The sequence below is a fragment of the Protopterus annectens genome, chromosome 11.part0, assembly GCF_019279795.1.
Source record: "Protopterus annectens isolate FY-2018-M chromosome 11.part0, PAN1.0, whole genome shotgun sequence".
In the NCBI taxonomy this organism is placed as follows: Eukaryota; Metazoa; Chordata; order Ceratodontiformes; family Protopteridae; genus Protopterus; species Protopterus annectens.
In genome coordinates, this window is record NC_056745.1 from 1,199,040,077 (window position 1) to 1,199,066,684 (window position 26,608).

The window sequence follows — 26,608 nt, forward strand, 5'->3', positions numbered from 1 at the left end:
GAGTAGGATGCTGGAAGTCTGGCTTCTGAGATGCACTTGTAAATACATATTAAAACTCTTCAGTCATTCGTGGAATACCTAAGGGTTTTGGCTCTGGAAAGCCCAGAAATCCCTAGTATGTTTTCTGGACAGCTGAAAAATCCTTAGACTTCTGTTAAAAGCAATTCTTCATGCTACTGAGGAGATCATCAAATGAGAAATTCTCTACTGGGAAAGTAGAGGACAAGATGTCCCCAGTGTCCAACTCATAACTGGTAAGGGAAGACAACTGGTCTATATAGACCACTTTGTTTGCCTCTGAGTTAGAGGAAACAAATTCTTCAGGATGGGGGATACTTCTCTTTTTTCAAGTATGGACTCTTAACACTGATGCTTAATATGCAGGATACTGCAAGTTCTTACAGAATAATACAATGTCTTGAGCCAGTTCCACATGGGGATCTCCAGCTGTGGTTGGATGAAATGGCTTCTATCTTACACCCACAGACATCCTCATGTACAAGAACCAGGGGATTAATTCTCTTACCCTTGATTGTCAAAAAACAAGCACCTGAACCAGAGGTCCACAAAGAGGTATCTGGACAAACCAACCAACAGCTGAAGTATTTTGGGTCAGGAGAACATGCCGTCATGTGTGTGTGTGGTGGCGACCTGAAGGTCATTGCCAAATGTTTTGATGCAAGTAGACATCAGAGTCAGAGGCTGTAAAAGCATGTCTGTGGACCTGATGCACTTGAGCTTAGGGTAGCCTTCAGACTCTGTAGATATGTTGTCAGCCTCTCATGATTCTTTCTGTTGAGAGCACTTCTCTTTTCATTTTTTGAGCAGGGAGGGCTACAAACAACTAGTCCAACACCATGGCAGTGCTGAACAAGGTGTACAGCCTCATCTGGTTCAAGTAGTCTTTAGAGATTTGGCTCTTCATTTAAGAGTCTTCTGCAACTCTGTGCTAAAATCAACAAACAAAACATGCAATAATTATGGAAGTCTTTGTAGGATGTTTGCTTCCTTACACTTAATACAAGTACTGATTTTATACTCTGACACACTTAGGTTTAAAACATGCAATAATTATGGAAGTCTTTGTAGGGTGTTTGATTCCTTACACTTAATACAAGTACTGATTTTATACTCTGACACACATAGGTTTTAAAACAGGCAAGAATATAAAAAAAATCTTGGGGCCAGATTCAATAAAGCCTATATTAAGTGTACATGACATTTATTCAATAACATTCTTATCACATTTTTGTGCTTTCTAGTCACTCATAAAGATTACACTAAGTGTACATGTAGTCTACACTTTGTGGTAACCTTTATGGATCCCTGTCAATATTTAAAGCTGGAAGAATATTAGTAGGAAGAATAACATTAGGAGGAAGAAGGTGTGTGTTATGTCTGTGTTGTCTGTTCCATAGAACAGTGTACACTTAGTGTACACTTAGTGCAGGCTTTATTGAATCTGGCCCTAAAATTTTTCCCCAACAAGGTATTTACCTGCAATCTGGACACCAGGCCAAACTGATGAGACTAAAAATGCTTTAGCAACTTACATTGATATTCTCACTTAATATGTCAAGGAAAGAAAATATGGCATCTTTCTTATACCACAAACATATTGACTTCCAAATGGGATGACATCTACCAGGCCTACAAGAGGAAGAACACTCAGTTCTGGAAGTCAGGCTAGTCATCAGACCCTTCATAGCAGAAGTTCTAATTATTCTCACTACTACAACACTGAACAATACAATGAACATCTAAACCAACTACTTGAGGGCATGGTCTGACCAAGGCTCTGTAGAGTGAAAGCATTATCTTTTTGCTTCTGGAATCTAATCCTTAGGGATATATCTCAGCATTCTGTTTGCTTTAGCCGCAGCCTTTCCACTTTGCTCCCAGTGCTCCAATCCAGAGCTGAGCACCACTGCAAGCTCTTTTCTTGCACTGTTGACATCATATCCACTTCTCTCAGCTGATAATTCACATCACGGTTGCTGCAGTACTTTGAATGTGTTTGTACTGAACTTCCACTGTCATCATTCTGCCCATTTGTTCACCCTTTCCAAATCTTTTGCTACACTCTTTCCCATCCTTCACTGCTGCATCTACATTTATATAATCAGCAAAAAGGTGGATATTATTCTCTTTTCCCTCAGTTACTGCCCAGACAAAGAAGAGCACTGGACCCAGGAGAGATCCCTGCAGTACTCCAACAGTCACTTCCCTAATTCCTGACATTGCTCCTCTCACCACAACTCTTTGTGCCCTATCATTCAACCATGCCACCATCTAGATCTTCAGTCTTGGTCCTACCCCAATCTCTCCAGCTTTCCCATCAGCCTCCCATGTGGACAGAGTCAAAGGCCTTGCTGAAGTCCAGCCAAACTATGTTTATCGGTGCTCCCCTGTCAAGTTCTGTTGTAACCCCATCCTAAAACTGAATCAGGTTTGACTGACAGCACTTTATGGTCATGAAGCTGTATGGTTCCCATCCTGGACATTGTTAGAAATGCTTCCAGCTTTCTCCTCAGGATTTTCTCCTCCACTTTCCCTGTTACTGCAGTTAAGAGGCCTGCAGTTCTTTGGATTTTTTTCTATTTCCCCTCCATACCAGGATATTATAACTGCTGTACACCAGTCCTCTGGCAGTTCCGCACTAGCCAGTGGCATGTTGAATAACTCTATGCGGAAGTCTCACAACATACTGACCAGATTTCTGAGGACTCTGCAAGACAATCCATCTGTTCCTTATGTTTTATCACCCCTGAGAGCAGCAAGGACCTGACCCAAAAAGATTAACAAGCATGAATAGATTTGGAAATGTTTCACCTGGTACTTCAGTGCAGAAGATAGCAATGTTTCAGTAACCTACAGTATGGAAAAGTTAACATTTATACATCCATCACAGATTTGTCAATCACTGTAATGGCATTGATCAATCAAAAAAAATACCTAGAGCCAGGAGATAGAGACACCATCTGATTATCATCATCTGGGACAGTATTTGCGCACTGACTGCTGGCAGAAATCTCATCAGGCCGCACTATGGTCACAACAACCTCCTCCCACTGGTCTGGTAGCTGTGAAACAAATCAGATATAAAGAAATGATTATGGCATTAACGCCATCTGGAAAGACAATAAAATATGATACATCCTGTACATTTGCTGTAAAGTAGTCAATAGCTATGTTTGATTCTGGCATTTTGTTTCTGGTCAACAGCATAGTTTTAACTCCAATAAAAGTAAGAACTCAAGAGTGGAAAGCAGCACTGTGGCCAAGTAATGCATCAGTAGTAACAAAGAAGTAAATAGTCAGCTCGCCAATACACACACACACACATGCATGCATGTATGCACATATACATGCACGTACATGCAGACACACACTCACACACACACACACACACACACACACACACACACACACACACACACACACACACACACACACACACACACACACAGGTTGGACACAAGATGCACACTATTATATGTATGTAACATGTTAGTAATACTGTACTATTTCATTTTACTATAGAAGTGGAACCAAGTAATGCTCTTTCAGGCAAAACCAGAGGTGGCATACGAACCATGGAAATTCATCCAGGGCACTCAGGAAACAAAGTGCCAAATTTGGCTGTTAACGTTGTGACTGACCTAAATTGCATCTCCATGACATACCACTTAAAAAAGGGTCAGCTCACGTCAAAGAAAAGTTTCTTGCTGTCTACTGCTGATCAAACTATAGAGGAAGGTGCATATCACATGTCACATATACCTGTAGCTCTAGAAATTACTCCACTTAACATCCACATGAACTATCACCAATGCAGACAAAACAGAACAGTTTAATATCTCTACCATAACTCTCAACTTCTTTGCTAAGCATCAGGGATAAAGCCAAAAATAATGAGGGATACAGGTTCAAAATTAAGGCCAATTTTTAAATATTACTCTAATTAGCTAAGAACATAATCTTCAGTGATTTACCATAAAATCAAAATTTTAGGAAGGGCAGGGCAAAAATATGAGGCAAAAGCAGGGAAAGTTGAGAAACAGAACTTCTGGTAGACACAGCCTCATGAATGTAGCACCTCCTTCATGATGTATGCAATGTCCCTACCTTTAATTATTGGTTACCAGTGCTGAAAATATTAAAAGTGCAAAGTTAGGTCCCAGCTCCATGGTGCAGCGGGACAAAGTTCTGACAGTGACCCAGATAACCCAAGTGCACTTAGTGACCTGGGCAAAGGAAGGACAGGGCACAGGGATGAAACTGAATGACCTACATTAGCTTGCCCATCCCATGGGAGGGACAAGGGTTGGCCGTACTCTTGGGGACACTACCACAGTTGAATTCTAGTGGAGGCCAGGGATGAAAGGGAGTATGCAGTTTACGTGGGAGCAAGTAGGTTTATGGCTGAGTTGCATCCAGTGGAGTGGAAAATACATTGCAAAGCCCCCTACATGCCAACTCCTTGTATGACACAGGCAAACATAAGGGAGGGTTTAGATCATAAGGTAAAAATACACTCCCTCAACAGCAGCAGTACTATGACACTGACCCATGAAGTCTTGATCTCCTTATTGGCCCCAGAAAAGGTCTGAGAATGTCTGGGCTAGAAAACTGGGCTCTGCAGACTTGGTGGATGAGGATAGGCACTGGGAGTGCTGATAGACAGCTATGAAACAGCAAAAATACCTCTCCCAAAAAAAGCTTCAAATGTTAGACATATTACTGCTATTTACTAACAATGGTAGATAAATGTCAAGTCTATGGCATGAAGAGATGACAGCTACAACATTCTACTTAAGTGCATTCAGACAAAAAGTAAATAATGGAACATATTCAAGCACCTACTATGATAAAGGAATATACAAACAAGACTCTACCTGAGGTTCATATCGGATTAATATTTCATATTCCATAGAGTATGGTATGTTGTTGATATAAAATTCCAGATATGCTCCCTCAGGAACTCTTGCAAATCCAATTCCTGTCCAGGTTGGCATTCGATCTTGAGTGTATTGTCGAGGAACTATGGTTACCTCCTAAAATTGAACATGAATGAAATTAGAAACTGCACAGAACAGATTTCACCCACCTCTGTGAAAGTAGTATCCTTAGATAACTTACAGGACCAAACTTGGCTTCTTCAGCTTCATAGGTGTAATGGTCAAGGGAAACAAAATAGAAACCAGATGCAACATGGTTACATTGACGCCCAACCATATGATCTCTGCACTGGCACTGCCCAGTTTCCGCAGAACAGCTGAAAAGTAGACACAAAGACATATCAGCCTTGCAGGGTTTTTTAAGATACAAAGTATATTCTAGGAACTACACAAATAGTATGATATATGTTATGAAACATCAGCCAAAATGCATTACTTCCTGAGTAAGCAGACAAGGAAGGACAAGTGAATTAAGTGGTTGGCATGTAAAAAGCAAAGGTTCGTTCTAAGAGCACTTAGCCTTGGAGTAGTTTTTTTGTACATCATCTAGGTATTGCCAGCTGATAACAAACAATACTTTCTGACCAGCTGGGATCTGCTTAACACAAACACTGACTTCCTTTTTTCTACATAATTCTATTCTGTACTGTAAAATTAAAAAACCTATAGTTTAATCTGAACAAAAAGGATTTCTCTTTTACACAGGACTTGATAAACTGAATTAAAGACATAACAGGAAACTTAAGGAAAGACATCAACAGACACACTTGTGTCATCTATGTTTTTCGGCAAAATAATGTTTTTCAGCAGAACTGAGAGAAGGACAGGAGTGGCTGGGAGAAAACAAAATGCCATTGCACATGCACTCCAACAGAAATAAAATGGAAATACTGCGCAGGACAAAATCACAGCTAATTAGAAAATGAAACGAGGACTTTAAGGATAACTTATCCCTATTCTGCACATTACAGCTACCACTGTTTGACAAAATGTACTATGCTGTCACTATACACTGACTGGGATAGGCTTACACCATTCAAGGACACTACCTCAGCACAGATGTATAGCCAAGGCAGTTTAAAGAAGGAAAACATGCAAGGGTTGCTCTGTGATCAAGAGGAAAGGCAAGAAAACATTATGGATTCCCCTTTGGTGAATAAAATAATATCCACAGTTAAATACCTCACTGCATTCAAAGATAAGCCGTTCACCATAAACGTGAGTTTAAGAACAAGAAAAAAACTGACCTTAAAGAAAAACTCTACTTTGGTATAAGCATGTATACATTTTGTCTAGGTGCTACTTCCCTGTGTGCCTGCCAACCACAGTGCCTCCCCCATGAGCCCAGGTCCTCATTTTCCTCCATTTATTTTATTTATAATGTTTACCAGGGTAGTGCAATGATTTCAGTGCACCATTTGCAGGCACAGCCTGGGTTAATATGATTACATAAGATACGAGCAAACATATTTACAGGTAACAAGGATATGCTATAAAACACATACATATTTACAGATGCAAACATATACTACAACATTTAGTTCAAGAAGCAGTTTACAAAGTCAAAACATGGATGGAAAAATGGAATTATGCTTATCAGAGTCTTCTGGGTAAGATGTAGCTAACCTTTCCACCTCTCTGGTATTTTTCCAGACTACCCGGACATCAGAATGTTGGCCCAGTAGTCTGGAAAGCACCATACAAACCCCGGTATTCTGTTTATCTGCACAAACAGAATGCCGAGGTTTGTAAAAAAGCAGCCACAGAGTAACTTTTCAATTGACAAGCATTGCTAACACGATGTGTTTAAAATTGGGACTTGTTAGCAAAAGGGAGAAAAAGCAAAGTAACGTGTTCCACCTCATGATGATGTACGCATTGATGTCATAAAATGGGCAGGAGAGTGGGTGCGGCGGAAGGGGAAACGGGAGGAGAGAGATGGGGTTGTAGGAAGTAAAGGCATTGTGGCTTTGGTCCTGTTTTTGCCACACAGAAAAGTGGATGTCTTTTGCTACAGGGATAGCAGAATATCACTATACAGAGAGGTGTGAAGACATTAGAAGAGGCAAGTGAGAATAGTTGCAAGAAAGGATAACAGGGGGAGAAGACAGGGAAATGCAGAGAGATACCATCCTGGGTATTAACCAATGCAGTCAAGAACAGACTTGAGGGGCCATCATGTAGATAATCACTGTAGTGGTCTATGTCCTTGGCAGCATTCCAGCACTAAGTGCTATCTGCATGGCTTAACCCCTTCCCCTAATGGCTAACATCAGTATCTACATCACTTCAGGGACATCCTATGCCTTCCCCCTCTGCATGTATATCTGTGTGTGTGAATGTGTCTGTCTGTCTGTCAGTCAGTCTGCTCACATCACTTGCCTATGAGGGCTGCCAGATCTAGCTTTGGATTGTCTAAGCTCATGTCTCCACATCCTATAACCAATTATAACATGCAAGCCTCCACCTCCACAGAAAGAGCACGGGACAATGGGATCACCATTCTCCCCTCCTAGAATGTTCAAACTGGTATCAGCTACTCACTAGCATCCTCCTGAGCATGGCTCTTCCCACATCAGGTCTTCTATGCAAACTCAAGTTTATCTGGAAAATACTCACTACTTTATACCTCTGTGCTTCAGTGGCTCGCTATATATATCACATGTAGATATTCTGTGAGGAACTAAACCATCAGAATCACTCAGTTACTACATTTTAATTTTTTAAAACACAAACTGGCTGCTGACACCACAGCCCTATGTGTAGAATGGGAGAAAGGGATTGTGGATGGATGCAGATGGATGGAAACTGGCCACCACAGGGACTGCCATAAAAAGTCGGTCTCTCTTTCTCTGATCTTAGAATGCAATATGTGTCTCCATAACATGACACAGCCTGGACACAATATAGAGGATTATGATTGTCTCTCTAATCGTAACCATTGTGCTATGTCTTGGACACGTGGATGTCAAGAAATTCACCTTGACAACAAAGCTGAACAGTTGAATTTATTCACACTCATGTCAAGGACACAAACTAGAGAGAGTTATGATTTGCAAGACCTAACCATAATTATTAATAGTGCATGGAGCTTAAACTGTTCACATGTACCAAAAAAGTTAGAAAGAAATGTAGGACTGCTAACTGTCTAACAGCTTTGAAAGCTGTAATATACTTAGCACTGCCACACACAGAGAATGGCCTCTACAAAACAGAGATGGGAAGGTAAAACACTTGTAACACAAGTTAAAAAACACTATTTTGATGAAAAAAAAGGCAGAGTGAAGTTTTTAACGTTTATTTTCAGTTCTCATCACTATTCTGTGGCAACCCTGACCACTGTTAATGCAACTGTGCTTAAAAGTAGTGAGGGTTCTTTAACAAAAGCTTTTTACACATCTTTCTTAAATTCAGAATGGTGCTTAACAAACCTGTCTTTGATTTCAGAGTGTAGTCATAGTGCTCCATTCACTACAAATGTTTTCTCTGCTTTACATACAATAATTTTGTTGTGTCTCTGTAAACACTAACATTGTTTAATTTTCAATTACTTAATTTCATTTGTGTTGTGAGCTACTAAAAGCTTCACAAGGTGCATTTAAATTTCCTGCTATACTAAGCAGGTAAACAGTAGGGTATTGTTTACATATTCAAAGTTATAGTTTTCAAACCCACCACCCACACTCTTGTTTAAGCATTAAAAGTTATCAGCAAGACTAGCAGCTTTGCTCATGCAGATGTGACAGACAGCTGTTGCTTCAAAGAGCAAGTAAGACAAATGAAAGCTCATTTTCTACAGTTATGTGGACAAAAACAGCATTTCACTAGCCAAAAAGTAATTTTATTATATAATCGATGTTGCGAACTTCGCTCATATCAGTTCGCTCATGTGAGGTTCGAAGTTTTGAAACTTCGACTATATAATATAGACCCAAAAAAATAGTGGCATCTTCAGGTTCTCTGTCGAGAAACTAAGCAGAATTAAGAAATTAAAGTAAAACAATTACCAGTTTGCTATATAGCACGCCAGTAAAAAATTCTCCATCACCTATCCATCAACTAACCATTTACAAAATAGTTTTAATTTAGCTGTTAATGCATGTCTAATAGCCCTTTGCTGCCATCAGCAAGATACATCATTGATGGAAGACAAACAGTAATAAATACAAAACGAGCTATGTCCAATTTATGTCATAAAGGCTAAGAAAAAAATAATTTCTGAAGTAAAGCGATGCTTGAACAGGAAAAAATAGGGTCTATATTAGATGAGTGACCGTTCCGATGTTCGAATCATAGATGGTCGACATCATATGATCGAACATCAGAAAAGGTCGAAGGTGAAAGTCAACGGCTTTTCACATGCAGAATGGGAAATTTTCCCTTTCTGCACTGAAGTGCGTTTTCGGAGTTGGTATATTTAAGTAGGGGGGTGTGGGGGTGCAGGGGTGCTTGCCCCCTACTTAGAGTGGGTAAGGTAAGTTTTTTTTAATTATTTTATTATATAGTCGATGTTGTGACCTTCGCTCATATGAGTTCGCTCATGTGAGGTTCGAAGTTTTGAATATAGACCCAAAAAAATAGTGGCATTTTCAGGTTCTCTGTCGAGAAGCTAAGCAGAATTAAAAAAATTAAAAAGAAAAGAGTAGTGAAGCATTTCCATGTACTAAAATAAATTTATGTGATATTATAGGGCAGAAAATAACTTTTGGATAAGGTTAACTACTGTGAAGGAAAAGAAAATATAGATAACAAGAAAGTTGAGACATGTAGTGTAAAAGGATCTGCGCATGCCAGAGACAAAGGAAGTGAGTGTGTGGTCAGTTCTCATTACCAAACTTTAACCATGTCAGCAGATTCTTCTAAGCAGTAAACAACACAGCTGAGCATGCCCAGGAATGTAAGAAGCTCAGCAAATATATGAATATATCTGTTTCATTGTTCACAGTAACTTACTTAGCAAATTCCATTTGTGTATCCGACAAAGTATCAATATTATTCTCAATCAGTATTTTTTCTCTTTTCTCATGAGAAAGTTATAAATGTAGCAATCATAATTGTATTTTTAAGGAAAATGATGACTAGGTTCCTGTAGATGCCGTTAACTATATGTAATTAATATAGTGGAACATAATAATGTCTTAATAAATAAAAGTATTAAATTATATTAACTCTAATTGGTTGATGACAGTGGTCTGTTTGATAAATGTATTAATTCTGTTTTGAAAGTCTGTAAATTTATCTGAGTTTATTAGTTCGGGGAGACACACCTATAATTGCTGGGTCTCCACACACGTGTGTTATAATACATTTTAAAACTCTATCAAGACTGTTTAATTATTTAATTAATTTTCATTTCCTTAACACTACCTTGTAGGACTTCCAAGATGGCTGCATATTGAGTAATAGCTTAACTCTAGCTCTCCCAATGTGAAAACAGAAACTCAACAGAGAAGGCCAGTAAACTTTTGTGTTTAGGAGTAAATTTCAGTAACTGGCTAATACGTGTACTGCCTGGATGCCAGGAAAAAAGAAATACAGGGCACCTGGAAAAAAATAGCTACAAAATGTGAGGAAGAAACACTGACTGGGGAAAGTAAAGTTCTGCAACTGTTCAGCAAAAAGCAATACAACTTCCAGGAACCTACAGGAAGATATAAAACAACTACACACAGACCTGGTAATAAACAAAACACTGATGGAGTATATCAACACAAACAACAAAAGGCTGGAAAAAATGGAAAAAGTTTAAACATATATTCAGATGAGGTGATAAAGCTGTAAAAAATCAGAGCTCGAATGAAGAAAAGGCTGCTCAGGAAGTGATGTTTCAAAAAATAATAGAATTAGAGGACAGAGTATGTAGGAAAAACCTGAGAATTTCAGCTATACCAGAGAAGCTGTAAGGAATTGAATTCATTAATTTTATGAAAGTACAAATATGCAACTGGACCGGTATTCCACAGCAGGAGTTGTTAGTTGCAAGGGCACATTGTGTCTACATTCCAAACCTGGAAACCTAGACCGTTAATGGTAAAAATGAAACCTTACCAGCAAAATGAGTTGATTCTAACAAAACTGTGGCAGAAGGATAAACCATTAAAAGTGGGAAACAGCAGAGCATTTGTGCAGAATGATTACTAATTGTATGTATACCAGGCAGAAGAGGAATACATTAACTCCATTATTCAGGGAATGCTGAGATGCAGGTGTGAGATTCAAACTGCTGTATCAAGCTATCTTCAATTATTCTTCCTTGGAGGGACAAAATAATTTTCGATGAAGTACGCGCTAAGAAGGAAATACAAAAGTTTGTCCAACAAAAAGTGAGCTATGAAGCAGAAGGAGATTCTGCTTCATGTTCTCCTGGTAATAAAGACCGCAAAGATACTATATCTGTGAAAACTTTCCTACTGTTGCAACAGAAAATGTTGGAGAGAAGGAAGGGAGCATGAGAGTTGACTAGAAGAATTGAGAATATGCTGGAAATGAAGCAGAGACAGGATTTGAAAGATGGAGATGAACAGTAACAACACCAGTAACATAATGTGAGATTACAATGCAATAATTATATTTGTGAAATATGACAGAACAAGAAAATCTGGAAAGACTGCACTTTTTTAGAATTTGTTGACTTGTGAGAGACTCTAAAGTATATGCCCTACTTCATGTCATTAATGTTCAAAAAATGCTTTGGGGAGGGGAAGAGAGGGGATAAAGTTAACTGTAAGTAAAGAAAACATTTTTTTCTTAATAATGCTATTTTTTCTGGGGTATGGTTTTCTTTGCATGCCATAAAGTAAAGTTTTCTCAGTTATTTTTAAATGTAATGGGGATTGTAAATATGTGCTGCTGTTCTTTTTTTTACATTTCTTTCTCCCTTCTTTCTTTCCTTTTGTTTAGTTTGTTTTAAGAAATATAGGTACTGCAATGTAAAAAACAAAACTGGTTAAAACAACATGACAAAAAAAATAAAGTGCTTTTTCTCAGTCATGCCTTGGGGAATGACTGGATTAAGGATCTTACATTGATTTAGTAACATGTTTTAAGAGAAACAAAGTAAATTAAAAATAATATTGAATATTATGAAGCTTTTTTTCTAGAAAATGAATGTATGCTTATTAGCAATTCTGTATCTGGCCCTCATGTCTCCATATAAACAATCTGATAAAGGGAAATTGACTGTCTAGTTCTCATGTCTCCATGGATACAGTCTGATAAAGAGGAATTGGTTACAGTCTGGTAGAGAGTGACTGGCTGGGGGAAAAAGAAAAGAGAAACTGGCTAGGAGATAATGTTCTCTGCAAGCATTCAGGGGGTTTCCCAGCTGGGAGAGCTATAAAGATAAGACAAAACCAGTTAGCGCTTAGTAGAAGCACAGTCTGCACCATGCATCTTAGCATGGATAACCTTTATTTTAGGTTAACTCAAGTCTATATGTGGCTGTCGATTTGGGGCATTTGCTCCTATTAGGAGTATAAAACTTCAATATTTGAAGATGTACACAGCTTTGTGAGTTAGTATTAAATTAACAGGTTTTAGGTGGGTAGTTTTTTTTGAGGGCTTTCAATAAAACAAAAAGTTTTGTAAGATGTGACATAGGCTCAAATGAATATGACAAGAAACAAATAAATAAAAGTTCAATCTGCCAAACAGTATATACATATAACACAAAGGATGTTATACATAAAATGTGGGAATAATACGTTTTTAATACAATGATGGTTTCTGTAATGTCTAAATGTCATTGATCTCACAGATAAATACAAAAAAGAAAGAATAGTGAACTATACTTAAAAAATGTAGAGTGCAAATAGTTATGCTGCAGGAGACACACTCTTGGAAAGAACTGAACATGTGAATTTGATAAAGAAATGTTTTCAGGATGATTACTTAGCAGAATATCTGGGATATAGGAAAAGATAAGTACTTATATTAATTGCAAGAGGAACTTCAATAGTGATGAAGGAGGATAAAAAAGATAATAATGTCAGATTTGTACAGCAAAGGGGCTACTGGCAAGGGAGGAGGATTACACTGGCATATATTTATATTCCACCTAAAATTGCTATAATGGAGCTTAAGAAAATTCTTGGAGAAATAATGAGTTTTCAGCAAGGAATATTACTTATAGGTGGGGACTAGAATTTGATTTGCAGCAGTGAAGATTTGTCTGGGGGGGGGCAGAAGGGAAAGTACAACAAAGGAGGGAAGATTTCTGAGAAAATTTATGAAAATATTTGGCATAGAGGATGTGAATTCAGTAATAGGAGTTCAGAGTTAATTTACATATTATTCCCCAAGATATAAAAAACAGGCGAGGCGAGGCTAGACAGAATTTACATTTCATAGGAACATACACATTTAATTGAAGGCCTTTATACACACCCAATAACTATTTCAGATTATGCACCAATAATAAATAAAAAACACACACGGTAATGAAATAAAAACAAAACACTGGCGCTTTCCCACCTACCTGTTCAAAAGAGAGGAATTTAAGGAATAGTTAGTGGACATTATTCAGTTGCTATTCAAAAGGATAGAAATTACTTGTGAAAATATAGCTAGGGGGTGGGCTAAAATTAAGGTTGCATATAAAAAAAGAGTGTAAATAAAAGAAGGGAGCTATGGTTAAGAAGTAACAATAATTATTTAGAGGAACTGACAAATGTTAAATTATTGCAGAACAGAGGTAATCCCACAGGACAAAATGAGAATCAATTGCAGAATGCTAAGCAGAAAATAAGGGATTACTGAGATAAAATACACAAGTTTAGAAAGATTGCTGTTAAGCAACTTATTATAATAACACTAGAACACAACTTTTTTTAGCACAATGACTCAGGCAACAGAAAGTAGAAAGGGCTGTCACCAAACATAGGGAGCCTATAACAAGGAAGGTAACAAGAGATCCTGTAGAAATATTAGAAATATTTCAGAAATTCTATGAAAGTCTGTATAAAGCAGAGAAATATGGAAATCAAGAAAAGATGCAAATGGAAAAGTTTATGGAAGAATTAAATATGCCAAGGTCAGAGACAGATGAGGCTCAATTACTAAAGGTTAGGACAACAAGAGATGATATAAAAATTGTGATGTATAACCAATCTACAGGAAAGTCCCCAGGAATACATGGTATTCCTGTTGAAATTCGGAAGCTAGGAGGGAAAAAATTATATAGATCTGGAAGATTTTGTTTAATGGTATTTAAAGAGGAGGAGATGTATCAACATCCTGGAAGAAAGCACTGGTAGCTTTAAAAAATAAAGAAGGCAAAGATCTATCTATCAGCTCCAGCTTCATACAGGGCCACTGCAATACTAAACCATGACTACAAAGTGTTCATGTCTATAATGGCAAAATGAATGGCAAAAGTAATGCCAAAATTGATAGATATGGATCAATGTGGTTTGGTGGAGGGGAGACAAACATTTGACAATATTAACAGAACATGAATGATCCAGAGGGACGCGGAGTGTAAGAAAATACCATTGTTGCTTGTGGGTCTTGATGCAGACAAAGCATTTGACAGAGTAAACTGGGACTTTATGAGCAGAGCAATGGAAGCATTTACGTTTCCTGTCAAAATTATAAGGTTGATTAGGAGTATATATGAGGGATCAGAGGCAAAAATTAAGGTGATTGGGATCCACTCATATAATTGAGCAGAAGAACTAGGCAGGGGTGTCCTCTTTTCTCTTTCTTATTTGCATTATATTTAGAACCATTGGCAAAGAAAATAAGGGACTCTGACATTCAGGGACATAATTGGTATGGTAGTCAAGAAAACCTGACTTTATTTGCAGGTGATATAATTTTATACTTGACAAAACCAGAAAGATACATTACAGTGTTGTGGAACATTTTGAGACAGTTTCATATCTTTTCGGGATGCAAAATGAATGAAGCTACAACAAATACAATAGCTGTAAATTATGTACTCACATATGAATTGGTTCAGCAATATTCATATTTATGGGGATATGATAAAAAGTATTTAGGAGTATGTATTCAAAATTATTCTGGTGTGGCAATTAAGGATATGTGGGAAGAGACTAAACAAAAGATAATACAAAAACTGAGAAAATGGAAGCTTTGTTATATGGATAGGGACAGTAATATACAAGCAGTTAAAATGTTTTAGTCCCACTAGTCTTATACTCAGGTCAGGTATATTTTTTCAACCAAAGGAGAACTTGTGGATAGCAATTAATAAACAGCTGAAGGACTTTATCAGGGAGGGGAAAACATCAAGAGTCAAGTGGGATAAGCTGATTCTTCCAGTAGAACAGGGCAGACTAGGATTACCCGATTTGAAGAGGTATTTCAGAGCTACACAGTTAAGGCCCCTTTTCAATCACAATCTAAGTTCATAGGTTCATACTAGGCTATCTGCCCAAGGGCATTTATAAGCCTAGCCCATAGATATGTGGCTTTCACCACCCCTTTAGTTTGAATAAAACTATGCCTATTATTTTGCTGTGCCTCTGTCAAGCAGTGACACTGAAGTAATCCCTGGGGTATATCTGCGATCTCCCATCCATTGGTCAAGATTCCTCTTGAACAAGGCCAGTGAGGTGCTCTGCCTCACATTTACCGGGATTTTGTTCCACAGCATAGGGAGTCTCTGGGTGATGAATCTGTCCCTCCAGCACGTCCTATTAATAACCGTGTCAAGGTTTAAGTCTCCCGCCCTTGTGGTTCTGAGGGATCTAGATTTTTTTGAGGTGAAGCATATTCATCAAATCTGGGTTTGACATGGCCTTATATGTCAGGCACAGGTCACCTCTGAGCAAGCGGTATGAGACTGAATAGAGCTGGAGTTCTTTCAGTCGGGCAGCATAAGACATATTTTTGAGACCCTTTATCCTCTTGGTGAGGAACTTTTGGGGCCTTTCCAGCTGCTGCAGGTGTCGGGTCAGATACATTCTGAATGGGGCATTGTACTCAATCATAGGTCTAATGAGTGATGAGTACAGGGGGACGATGACCTCCTTGATCTAGATGTGAATCCCTTCATGATCAGGTGGGCAATGTAGAAGGTTTTCCTGACTACTTTAGCAACATGAGTGTCAAGCGAAGGCTAGTGTCAACCTGGGTCCCCAGGTCCCTGATGACTTCTTCTGTGCTCAGTGGATTGCCACCTATATGGTAGCTAGGGGTAACCTTGTTTTTCCCGAAGGGTATGACTATGCATTTCTTGGCGTTTAACTTTAGGCCATGGCTCTGGCACCAGTTATCCGTTTCTGTGAGGCCCTTCTGAAGGATATCTGTGTCAGAAGTGTTTTCGACTATGGCGCCCAGTTTGCAGTCATCTGCAAACTCTGTCAGCCATAACCCTCCTGTGTTTGCTTGTACTTCAGAAAAGTAGATGCCGAACAAGAGTGGACCCAGGACTGAGCCCTGTGGGACACCACTTGTGACAGGCTTTGAGTCTGACATGGCTCCAGCAACTCTGACCCTGTGGGTTCTGTCACTTAGCCAGTTTGCAACCCATCTTGAGATGTATGGGTTTACATTCAAGCTGATGAGTTTTTCGATGATACCTGAGTGGGGTATTGTGTCGAAGGCCTTTGCCAGGTCGAGGTAGGCTGTATGAACTGCCTTTCCCTCATCAATGGCCTTGGTGACTGTTTTGAAAAAGTCAACCAAGTTTAAAAGGCATGATCTGCCTTTGACAAAGCCAAACTGGGTTGGATCCAAAGTCTGCAAGTTCCCTATGTCTTTATTTATGAGTTCCATTATGATCCTCTCCATGGCTTTGCAGATAAGGCTTGTCAAGCTAATGGGACGGTAATTTCCAGGGTCGGTGGAGGCACCGCCCTTTTGAAGTGGGACCACAGTCTCAGTGCGCCACTCCTTGGGTACGTATCCTGAGGTGATGCTAAGATTAAACAGCTGTCCTAACTGCGGGTTTAATTCCTCATTGAGTACAATGCAAATAGTACAAACATCAGCTGCTGACAAATATTGCAAAAGCAGAACATAAAATAAGTCTTCTGCTGACAAACACCAAAACAATTTAACAAGTTAGCTGTGACAGACTAATCAACAAGACATCATGCAATAAATCAGTTGCTGAAGAACATTGCAACATTTAACATACAATAAATAAGCTGGTGACAAACACTACAACAACAAAATTAGTGAGCTGCTGACAAAGACTACAACAATTTAACACAGAATAAAGTCAACTGCTGACAAACATTGCAAAAATTAAGCATGCAATAAATCAGCTGCTGATGAACACTGCAACAGTTTAACATTCAGTAAGTGAGCTACTGACCAAGACTGCAACAACAAATTATACAATAAGTAAGAACTTGAAGGCAAAACACTGTATATGGCACAAACACAATAAGTCAAAAACAATTACTGTCAATTAGTACGTGACACAAAATTGGTAAGAAGACAAAAGCAAAAGGAGTCCTCAGTAACAAAGCAAACTGTAAAAGAAAGCAAAGATGAAATGGGGGAACGGTAACCTGAGAGAAGAGATTCTATGAAAGCTATACAGTTAAGTGTTTAAGCAAGAGGATTACCATTTTTCAAGGAATGGTTTTACAACAGGTGAGATATGCACATCTGCACACCTGATACCTGAGCAGCATCTTAGCAAATAAACTGCAAAACATGGGGACATGCAAAGCATTGTCAACTAAGCTGTAGATAGGACCAGAGGTCTGAAGGCAAAAGGTCTACTTGTAGAGAATCTGTCAGCCACAAGAACATTTGTTAATGACCTTCCTGGGAATGATATCTGCTTTGGAAAGGTCTCCAGATCACAGGTCTAATCGAGCAATAAAAATGCAATGCAAAATATCAACAACAAAAAAAAAAAAAAAAAAGAAGAAGAAATCCCAGCTTGAGTACTTATTGCAGATCTGGAGGTCACCTTGGATGGTACCAGTAAACAAACTTCTGACTGCTATGTGCAATAAAATGAAAACAATGTGGACACCTCTCTCCTTGAAACTATAGATTCTGCTCACATTTATGTTGTATGAATGGTGACCTTAAGCAGGGATAAACATCTTAAGTTTCCGCCAAGGTTACTCTGTCCACATAAAGATGTCCTACCTTCCCATCTGTAGAAGATTCACTGGCTTTGAATGCATTTTATTTTAAAACAAGGGGGAATCACAAAACAGTGGCAGCAATAAGACAGCTACAAGATGTGGGAGGACAGAGTCTACTGGACATGAAAGCTGTATGTGGTGACATTATGATGCACAAAAGACTCCTGTTTTCAGCACATCCCCAAAGAAACACCAATCCTAAATTTATGGACCCTCTTTTCCACATATGGCAACTACAAGATCTTGCACCATAACAGCTTAATAAATGGTACAAAAAGGTTGATGCAGACCACTGCCAAACAACTGCAGAGGGTTAAAGAAACTATCTCACTTAGACATGGCTTGCTGATGTGGGGTGTCCAACACGTCAAAATAATAGCCACTAGGAGGGAAAGGGCATTAGGACATTTGCAGAGCTCTAATCACAATACAGTACAGCATTAAAATCCTTTGAGAAGTCAGTCATGAATTTAAACTCTCCAAAACTGAGTTCTACATTTAAGGCATATTACATCTGCATGGGAAGGTACCAACTTCAGACAAAATGGCGAGATGTATACACCTGTTACCAGTGAAGTAAGCGTAGGGAAAATGGCAAATCATTGCTTGTTTTAAGTGAAACGTACATACAAATTACAATTTAGGGATACAGACAGGGACAGAGGCTGCATCTGAAATGACCATAGGAGGAATATGCAGAAAATGCCAGGTCTAGTAGATCACTTGCTTCTCTATGACAATACTGCTCCAAACAGATGAAAATTACACACATCTTTTTTGGTCAACTGACAAGCTGTATCAGTATACAAGGTGGGAAAATGCTAATTACATTCAGTGTGAAGGAGAAGATGAACAGTTATGAGATAGGCTCTGAAAATACCCTAATCCTTGACAAATAGCTGAGCTCATCAGACTGAAACCCACTTCCCTCTGCAGCTGATGCTGACATTAACCCAAATGTTTTGGATACTATATATCATTTAAAGCCCTGTTAACCATTCACAAAGTCTAGCAGTTAGCAAAGGGAATTAAAACTATGAGCTTTTAATGACCTGCTTCCTGTGTTACTGGGTTTGACTCCCGCAGCCTTCATTTGACTGTGTGACTTTGAGCAAGCCACTTAAAAGACAGTGCTTTGAGGGGCGACTTGGTAACTGGGATTAGGCTTCTCAGTGGTCTACTGGACCAGATGCCTAGTAGTTAGCTTTGAACCTATTTGCCATCGCTAAAAACAGAATATTTAAGTCCTATCTGGAGCAGGACAAATTACCACAGGATTCAGCTGTTGTGTAGGCAAAAAAAAAAAAAAAAAGAAAACATGGAGGGAAAAATGAATTCTACTCACCCCGACCCTCTAGAAAGACCAGAAGAAACATAATAATGAAATTTTAGTACTCATTCAGCTTTACATCTACGTCTTAAAAAGAATCGTATACATAACTGTCAAAATAACTTGTTTTATTAAAAACACCAAATAAAACAAGAAAAAAAATAAATGCTTTTGTCTCTGAATAAATAAGACTTTCTTCTCACTGCTGCAAAGCACTTTAAACAACCTGTGCTACTTTAATTTCACAAGAAATATTCAATCAAACTAAAAATGAACAAATTATAACATGCTTCATCTGATTCGGAAGGTACTGTCATAATAAAGAACAAAGGGTACTTTCACAAATACGTATTCATATTCTGTCCACCTACTTGTTTTTTTCCAGCTCCCTTAAACAAGGGGGAGGAGTTTTTTTTCTTTCGCTTGATGTGCATAGAAAACTGAAACATTACTGGACAGAACAAAAAAAAAATAAGACAAGCCGAACAGCTGTTCAGAAGGAAACCTGCTTCCATACAGACTATACTAAAATGATAGCATACTGTGTTTGCTTCTTTTACATCTTTCACGGGAAGTCTACAGCCCACTCCACAAGGGCCAGGGCAGCCACCAGTGCATTTCTGAGAATGGCCAACACTCAAGGTAACCTGACAGCAACTATATGGTCATCTGTCCTTACCTTCTCCACCTACCATAACCTACAGGTCTCTCCTAGAGCAGGGGTGAGTTTTGCCACAGTTATTCTACTAGGCTTCTCTCAGACTGTTCCCACTCAGGGCCACATGTACACAGGTCCATAGGCTTTGGGAATCTTCCCAAGTGTCATTACTGCAACAATGAAACATGCTATGAAAACAATAGAGTTGTGTACAAAGTTACCATAGCTGTAGATGTCAGAGTATGTACATTGTTGCACTATAATTTTTCCTACCACCTCCCCTCTGTTCTCTTTCCTGTAAGTCTGTATGTGTTTGGGAGGGTACATTAATTACTCTTCCCCCTACTTACCTTCCCTCTCTAGTACCCTAACCAGATGACCACATTTTTTTCAGGGATTACATATGTCCTGGAGAGTGAGTTTACAGGTTTTTGCTAGGGCTTAGCCCTGAAGATGCTTATATCCAGGACAATTAGTGTTCTGCCTCCAAAGCATTCATTTGGAAGGGGAGGGGGGCACCATAACAAGAAAGAACTAAACTCAGCATTCCTTTTTTATACTACTGACATCCTGACATCAAGGGGGTGAGCATCTACCTAGTCTGAGGGGGGAAAGAATACCAAGTTATGGAAGTCAGACTGGCTGTTGAGCCTTCACTGGCTGAAGTTACAACTGTCATTACTGTAACAATGAAACAAATATCAACAGATACAGACCATTCAGTTTAGACTGAAACAGCAGCTATATCAGTGGGTAAAAGTTTAGGACTGGTTCTTATTTAGAGTTTGGATACTTCAGTTATCCAAGACATTAGTACAAATAAGTGGCATGTCCTGATGGAGTAAAATGACATCAAGACTATTATACATGAAAAAACAGATTTTATCAAAAGAGGAAATTTACAAAGTATTACAATGTGTGCCTGTGTCTCAAGCCAGTTCTTTAAATGACAAAAGGATGCAAGTGACCTATGCTTGCAATATGTGCAGACAATGCAGGTGAATTTCTAAATCACTTTTCTCTCTAAGACTGGAAGAGGTTACAGATCACCTAAATATTTCAATTGTTTATCACAAAACATTGGGCTATATTCCAAAAGAGTTGCTGTCAGCATAAGTCTGCCCTGATTCCGAAAGACTTGCTTTCAGTGTAAGTGACTTACATCTGTGTAACCCCTGTCTATAACGAGGCTTATTATGGGGACCTGATTCCAAAACACTAGCTTTCAGCCTGTGAGAGCAGGTCTTTTGGAATCAGAGCCATTGTTTACTCTGTGGGCTGAACTACATTTTTTTTCATGCAAGAAGAAAGGTATACCTTAAGGATTTATATGAGCATCTATACCTGATACAAAAGAGTAATGTAAACAATGCTTACATCATCACTCTATATCCTGCACTAGCTTTAAAGACATTTTATTAAGGGGCAGATTATATGTAACCAGACATCTGTAAAGGTGAGCTAGAAAGACACATTGATCTTGGCACAGATAGCACTAAATGGTTCACCCCCACCAAGAACTGAATGAACATTTACATTTTAAACATGAGCTCAAAAGAGGCAGCAATTGCTTTTGGGGATTTAGCTGTTGCCTATTTTTTTTTTATGAAATATGTATTGTGATATTAAAAGGTACTGACATAAATGTTTGCATTCAGACATGAATCATGTTGTAAATTGTTCCACTTTAAATTTCTAAACACAGTATATCTTGTGGTTGGCTTTGTTACACTGACCAGGTCATCCTTGCAAAACTTATTTAGCACTGGTTATTTAAATTACTTAAAATGTTGTCTAGAGCACAGTCTGAAAAATAATGACTTATTTAGAAGTGAAAGTGCCAGCTTCATTCACATTTCATTTTATGTTTTTTTTTTTTTTTTTTTTTTTTGGGGGGGGGGGGGGGGGTTTGTATACAATTTTTTTTTGTTTGTTTTTATATTTTATTTGTTTTGATAACAGCTCAGCTAACAAGTTTATCTAATTTATTTTCTTGGAACTATGCCTTACTTCAAGGCATGTCACCTTTAATAGGAAAGTAAAGTTCATAGGCAGGTACTAGGCTATCAGTCCTACGGCATATATAAGCCTAGCCATAAAGATTCCCTGGATTAGCCACCCAAAAAAAAATATTTTCCTGTGCACCTGTCAAGCAGAGCCACAGAAGTGATCCCCAGGGTAAATTTCCTATTTCCCATCCAACTGACCAGATTTTTCTTAAAAAGGGCCAATGAGGTACTCTGCTTGACATGAATGGGCAGCTTGTTCCAGAGTATGGGAAGTCTCTGGGACAGAAACCTATCCCTCCAGCAAGTTCTGTTTATTATGGTGACAAGGTTTAGGTCCCTGGAGTATGTGGCCTGAAGGAATTGGGATTTTTTAGTGTAGTATGTCCAACAGCTCTGGGTTTGACATGGCTTTGTATGTTAGGCAGAGATCGCCTCTGAGTAGGCGATATGCAACAGAGTAGAGCTGGAGTTTCTTAAGATGGTCTGCATAGGGCATCTGGTTGAGGCCGGTGATCCTCTTTGTGAGGTATTTCTGCGGTCTTTCCAGTTGCTGCAAATGTCTTGTGAGGTACATCCCAAATGGGGCATTGTAGTCTATAATAGGTCTAATGAGGGCTGAGTAGAGGAGGACAATGACCTCTTTTTTTCTAGATGAGAAACCTTTTGTGATGAGGATTTACTGACTACTATGTTGATGTGGTTATCAAAGGAGAGACTACTGTCCACCTGTGTCCCTAGGTCTCGTATCACACTTTCGGTGTTGAGTGGACTAACGTCTATGTGGTAGTTCGTTGGTACAGGGTTTTTCCCAAAGGGGATGACTATGCCTTTTTTAGCACTGAGCTTGAGGCCATGGCTTTGACACCAGGCATCTGTCTCAGCAAGGCCCTTTTGTAGAATGTCCACATCATTAGGTGATTCAATAATGGCTTCCAGTTTGCATTCGTCTGCGAACTTTGTTAGCCATAAGCCCCTGTGTTGGCCTGGACTTCAGAGAGGTAGATGCCAAACAGGAGGGGACCCAGGACTGAACCCTGTGGTACTCCACTTGTCACTGGTCTGGAGTTGGATTTGGAATTGGCTACTTTCACGGTGTGGGTTCTGTCAGTGAGTCAGTTGGCAACCCATCGCATGACATAGGGGTTTATGCCCAGTTTTGTGAGTTTATCAATGATACCAGAGTGGGGGGTGGTGTTGAAGGCATTTGCGAAGTCTAGGTAGGCTGTGTGAACTGTCTTACCCTCGTCCATGGCTTTGGTGACTGCTTCAAAGAAGTCAATCAGGTTTAGAAGACATGATCTACCGTTCACAGACCCAAACTGGGTGGGGTCCAGAGTTTGCAGGTTACCTATGTCTTTGTTTATAATTTCCATGATGATATGTTCCATGGCCTTGCAGAACAGACTCATCAGACTGATAGGCCAGTAGTTCCTGGGGCCCATGGTGGATCCTCCCTTGTGGAGTGGGATCACTGTAGCCATGTGCCATTCGGTAGGTACAAAGCCTGTAGTGAGGCTATGACTGAATATGGTACTTAGGTGGGGTGCCAGTTCATCTTGTAGTTCGTGCAGAACACAGCCTGGGATGTTGTCAGGTCCCATGGATGCTGTATTCTTGGCTTTGGCGAGTGTGTTTTTTGCCTGTGTGGCCTTGATTATAGGGACTTGGCATTCATCCGGTATAGAGATGGGCACTTTAGGGGGTGAGAGGGGGGTGAAATTTGCACTGAACCTATCTGCCAGGATGTTGGCAATATTAGCTGTTTCTGTATGTTTAGTGCCATTGTGCTGTAACTCAGAGCAGATCTGAGTGTTGCCACTGAGATTCCTGACATAACTATAGAATGCCTTGTGGTTGTCTTTAGAATCTGTGGTGATTTTGTTCACATAACTAGCTTTGGACAATTTTATGAGGGATCTCAGCTTCTTACTGAGGCTGACAATGGAGTTTTTCCAATCTTGGGATTTTACTCTTTTTTGCAACAGTTTCTTCCTTTTGTTGTAGAGTTGTTAATGGCAGGGGACCACCAGATTGGCTTTTTTTTTGGAGGATAGCACCTTGGTTCTATTTGGGATGGCATGGTCCATGCACTTGTGTATGTGTTCATACAGTGCACTGATGTACGCTTCAGCAGTTGTACTACAACATTCCGTCAGCATGGGTGTGGTGAAGTTAGCCACTTCTGTCTTAAGAAGCACGAGGTTGGCTTTGGAGAAGTTTTTTACTATGGTTTCCTTAATAGGCAGTTGGGCGGGATATGGATGTCTAGGGTGATTAGCTTGTGGTTGGATCTGACCAACAAGGGGTTGACCTCTGGTGGAGCACCGGTCATCCGTGTTGGTAATGACCAGGACTAGGACATTGCTGCCCTTGGTGGAGGTCTGGGTAAGTTGATCCAAGGAATTGGAATTTATGAATTCCAAAAAACACTGAGCAAATGTGTTGGTACATGAGTAGCTTTCCCAGTTGATGGCGGGGTAGTGGAAGTCTCCCAGTATGAGGGTGTTGGGTTGTACCTTGGTATTTTGCAGTATGTTAAGAAAAGTGGAGTGGGAGTCTTGGGGCATGGTGGGGGATCTGTAGTAAGCTACAATTTGGATTGCAGTCTTGCCCACTGTTAGATGCACCTGGAGAATTTCGGATGCATTACACTGGGCAACTAGCCTGGAGTTGTGGATATCCTTGGTGAATATGGACTCACCTCTGCATCTGGTGTTTCGGTCCAGGTTAGATGGCTGAAAGGTGTGGTATGAGTTGTAGCCTGGTATTGCAGGGGTGCTCTCTGGACCCTTGAACCAGGTCTCTGTCACTGTCAGATGTCGATGTTCTCCATTTTAAGGAGTGCCTCGACTGAGTGCATTTTGAGGTTTAGACTTCAAAGTAAATAACTCACCAGAGCAACAGATGTTCAAGTAAAAGCAATGTTACAGTAGAATTCCTGACAAAAGGCAACTAACCACAGACTGACATCCACCAAGATGAATCATCTTCAAGAGTTTTGCAGCTGTCCCCAGTGTGAGGATGCCTGTATTTCTGATAACACAGGCTATATATATATATATATATATATATATATATATATATATATAGGTTCACTACACAATCTTAAAATTTTGAAATATCGAATTTTAAAATCTCGAGACTATGTAGCCGAAACCCCTAAATGCTGAAAGACCAGAAGCGCGAAGTTCAAAATACCAAACGTACAACACACATACAACACACACATACACATACACACAACTCCTTGCACCCCCCCTACTTAAATATACTAACTCCGAGATCGCACAAACAGACACACAAGGGAAACTCACACCCACACATTATACAGTCCCTCATACACATCACAGTCATAACACACACCGACACACACTAAAGCCCCTAACCAACACACTTACACATAGATACTTACCTGAACTTCCACCTATCCATCAACAAACCGCAACACCAGAAGTGCTACTTCAACATCTCCGAACATCGGGAAGTTTATTATCAAAATGTGGAAATCAAAATAATTTTCCACATTTTGACTGAATTTGTTTTCTGAATTTGGTAATTCAGAATAACCAAAATATTGGAAATGGTGACCACAGAATTGACATTTGAACACAGGAAGTTCAAATGTCAAAAGTCCATACTACTGGTAACATTTTTGCAGGGGGGCAAGCCCCCCTGCACTCCCCATTTGGAGGACCCACACACCCCATGCATATTATATATTCCAACTCCAAGATCGCACTACAGTGAGAAAAATGGTAAATTTCCTGATCCCCACTGTAGTGTGATCTGTTATTGAAATGTCGATCCCACATTAGCAAATGCACACTACAATTCGCTACTGTGGATTTGAGCATTTCCAGATCGGCATTAAGGAAACTGGAAAAAATGCATTCGACCATCCCAGTTTCACATTAAGTGCTGTTCCACCTTTTGATAGCAAACGTATGTATATATATATATGTATATATATATATATATATATATATATATATATATATATATACATATATGCTAGTATCCAATAATTTATGTGCCTTATTTATATACACCAAGACTGACTACATCCCCTGTCTAATGTGGAGCAACCCAGTTCCAGTTCCTTAGCCCTTTTTTTAGTGAGTAAGTGTCCCCTGGATTCCTCCTCATTTCCTCACCTCAGCCTTGTTCCTTTGGGGGACTCAACCTTCTCTGAGAGAAGATGGGTTTGAGCTAGTACTGTAACAGTGTCACAGTGATCCTACTCAAACAACTATTATTTTGGTAATTTTGTGGTACAAAGATACTATATATGGATTGTAGCTCCAGTGCAATTCTCGCAAACAAGAGGATTCCCAAAGAAGTAGTTAATGGTGGTGAAGGAAGGCACAGAAACCTCTTTTTAGAGGAGGCCATGCAACACTGGTGTTTTGAATCCTACTTTTCTCTTGGCCTTAACATCGTGATTGCAGTGCTTGGAAAATATACAGATGGAAGACCAAGCCAATACCTCACAAATGCTCTGATATGGCAGCTGCATGCACTTTAATTGAGAATAGGACAACACTGCTGGAAAAAAAAAAAACAGCCAACAA

General features: G+C 39.3%; 1 protein-coding gene across 1 annotated transcript in view; it reads right to left on the reverse strand.

Moving 5' to 3' along the window:
* LAMB1 (laminin subunit beta 1) overlaps positions 1–26,608 on the reverse strand; it is a 1,172,470-nt gene that overhangs the window by 625,459 nt on the left and 520,403 nt on the right. The window contains exons 13-15 of the mRNA XM_044088561.1: positions 5,143–5,278; positions 4,899–5,057; positions 2,956–3,083 (exon numbers count right to left, since the gene is read on the reverse strand). Of these exons, the coding sequence (XP_043944496.1) occupies positions 2,956–3,083; positions 4,899–5,057; positions 5,143–5,278 (423 nt within the window). The remainder of the gene's footprint in view (positions 1–2,955; positions 3,084–4,898; positions 5,058–5,142; positions 5,279–26,608) is intronic.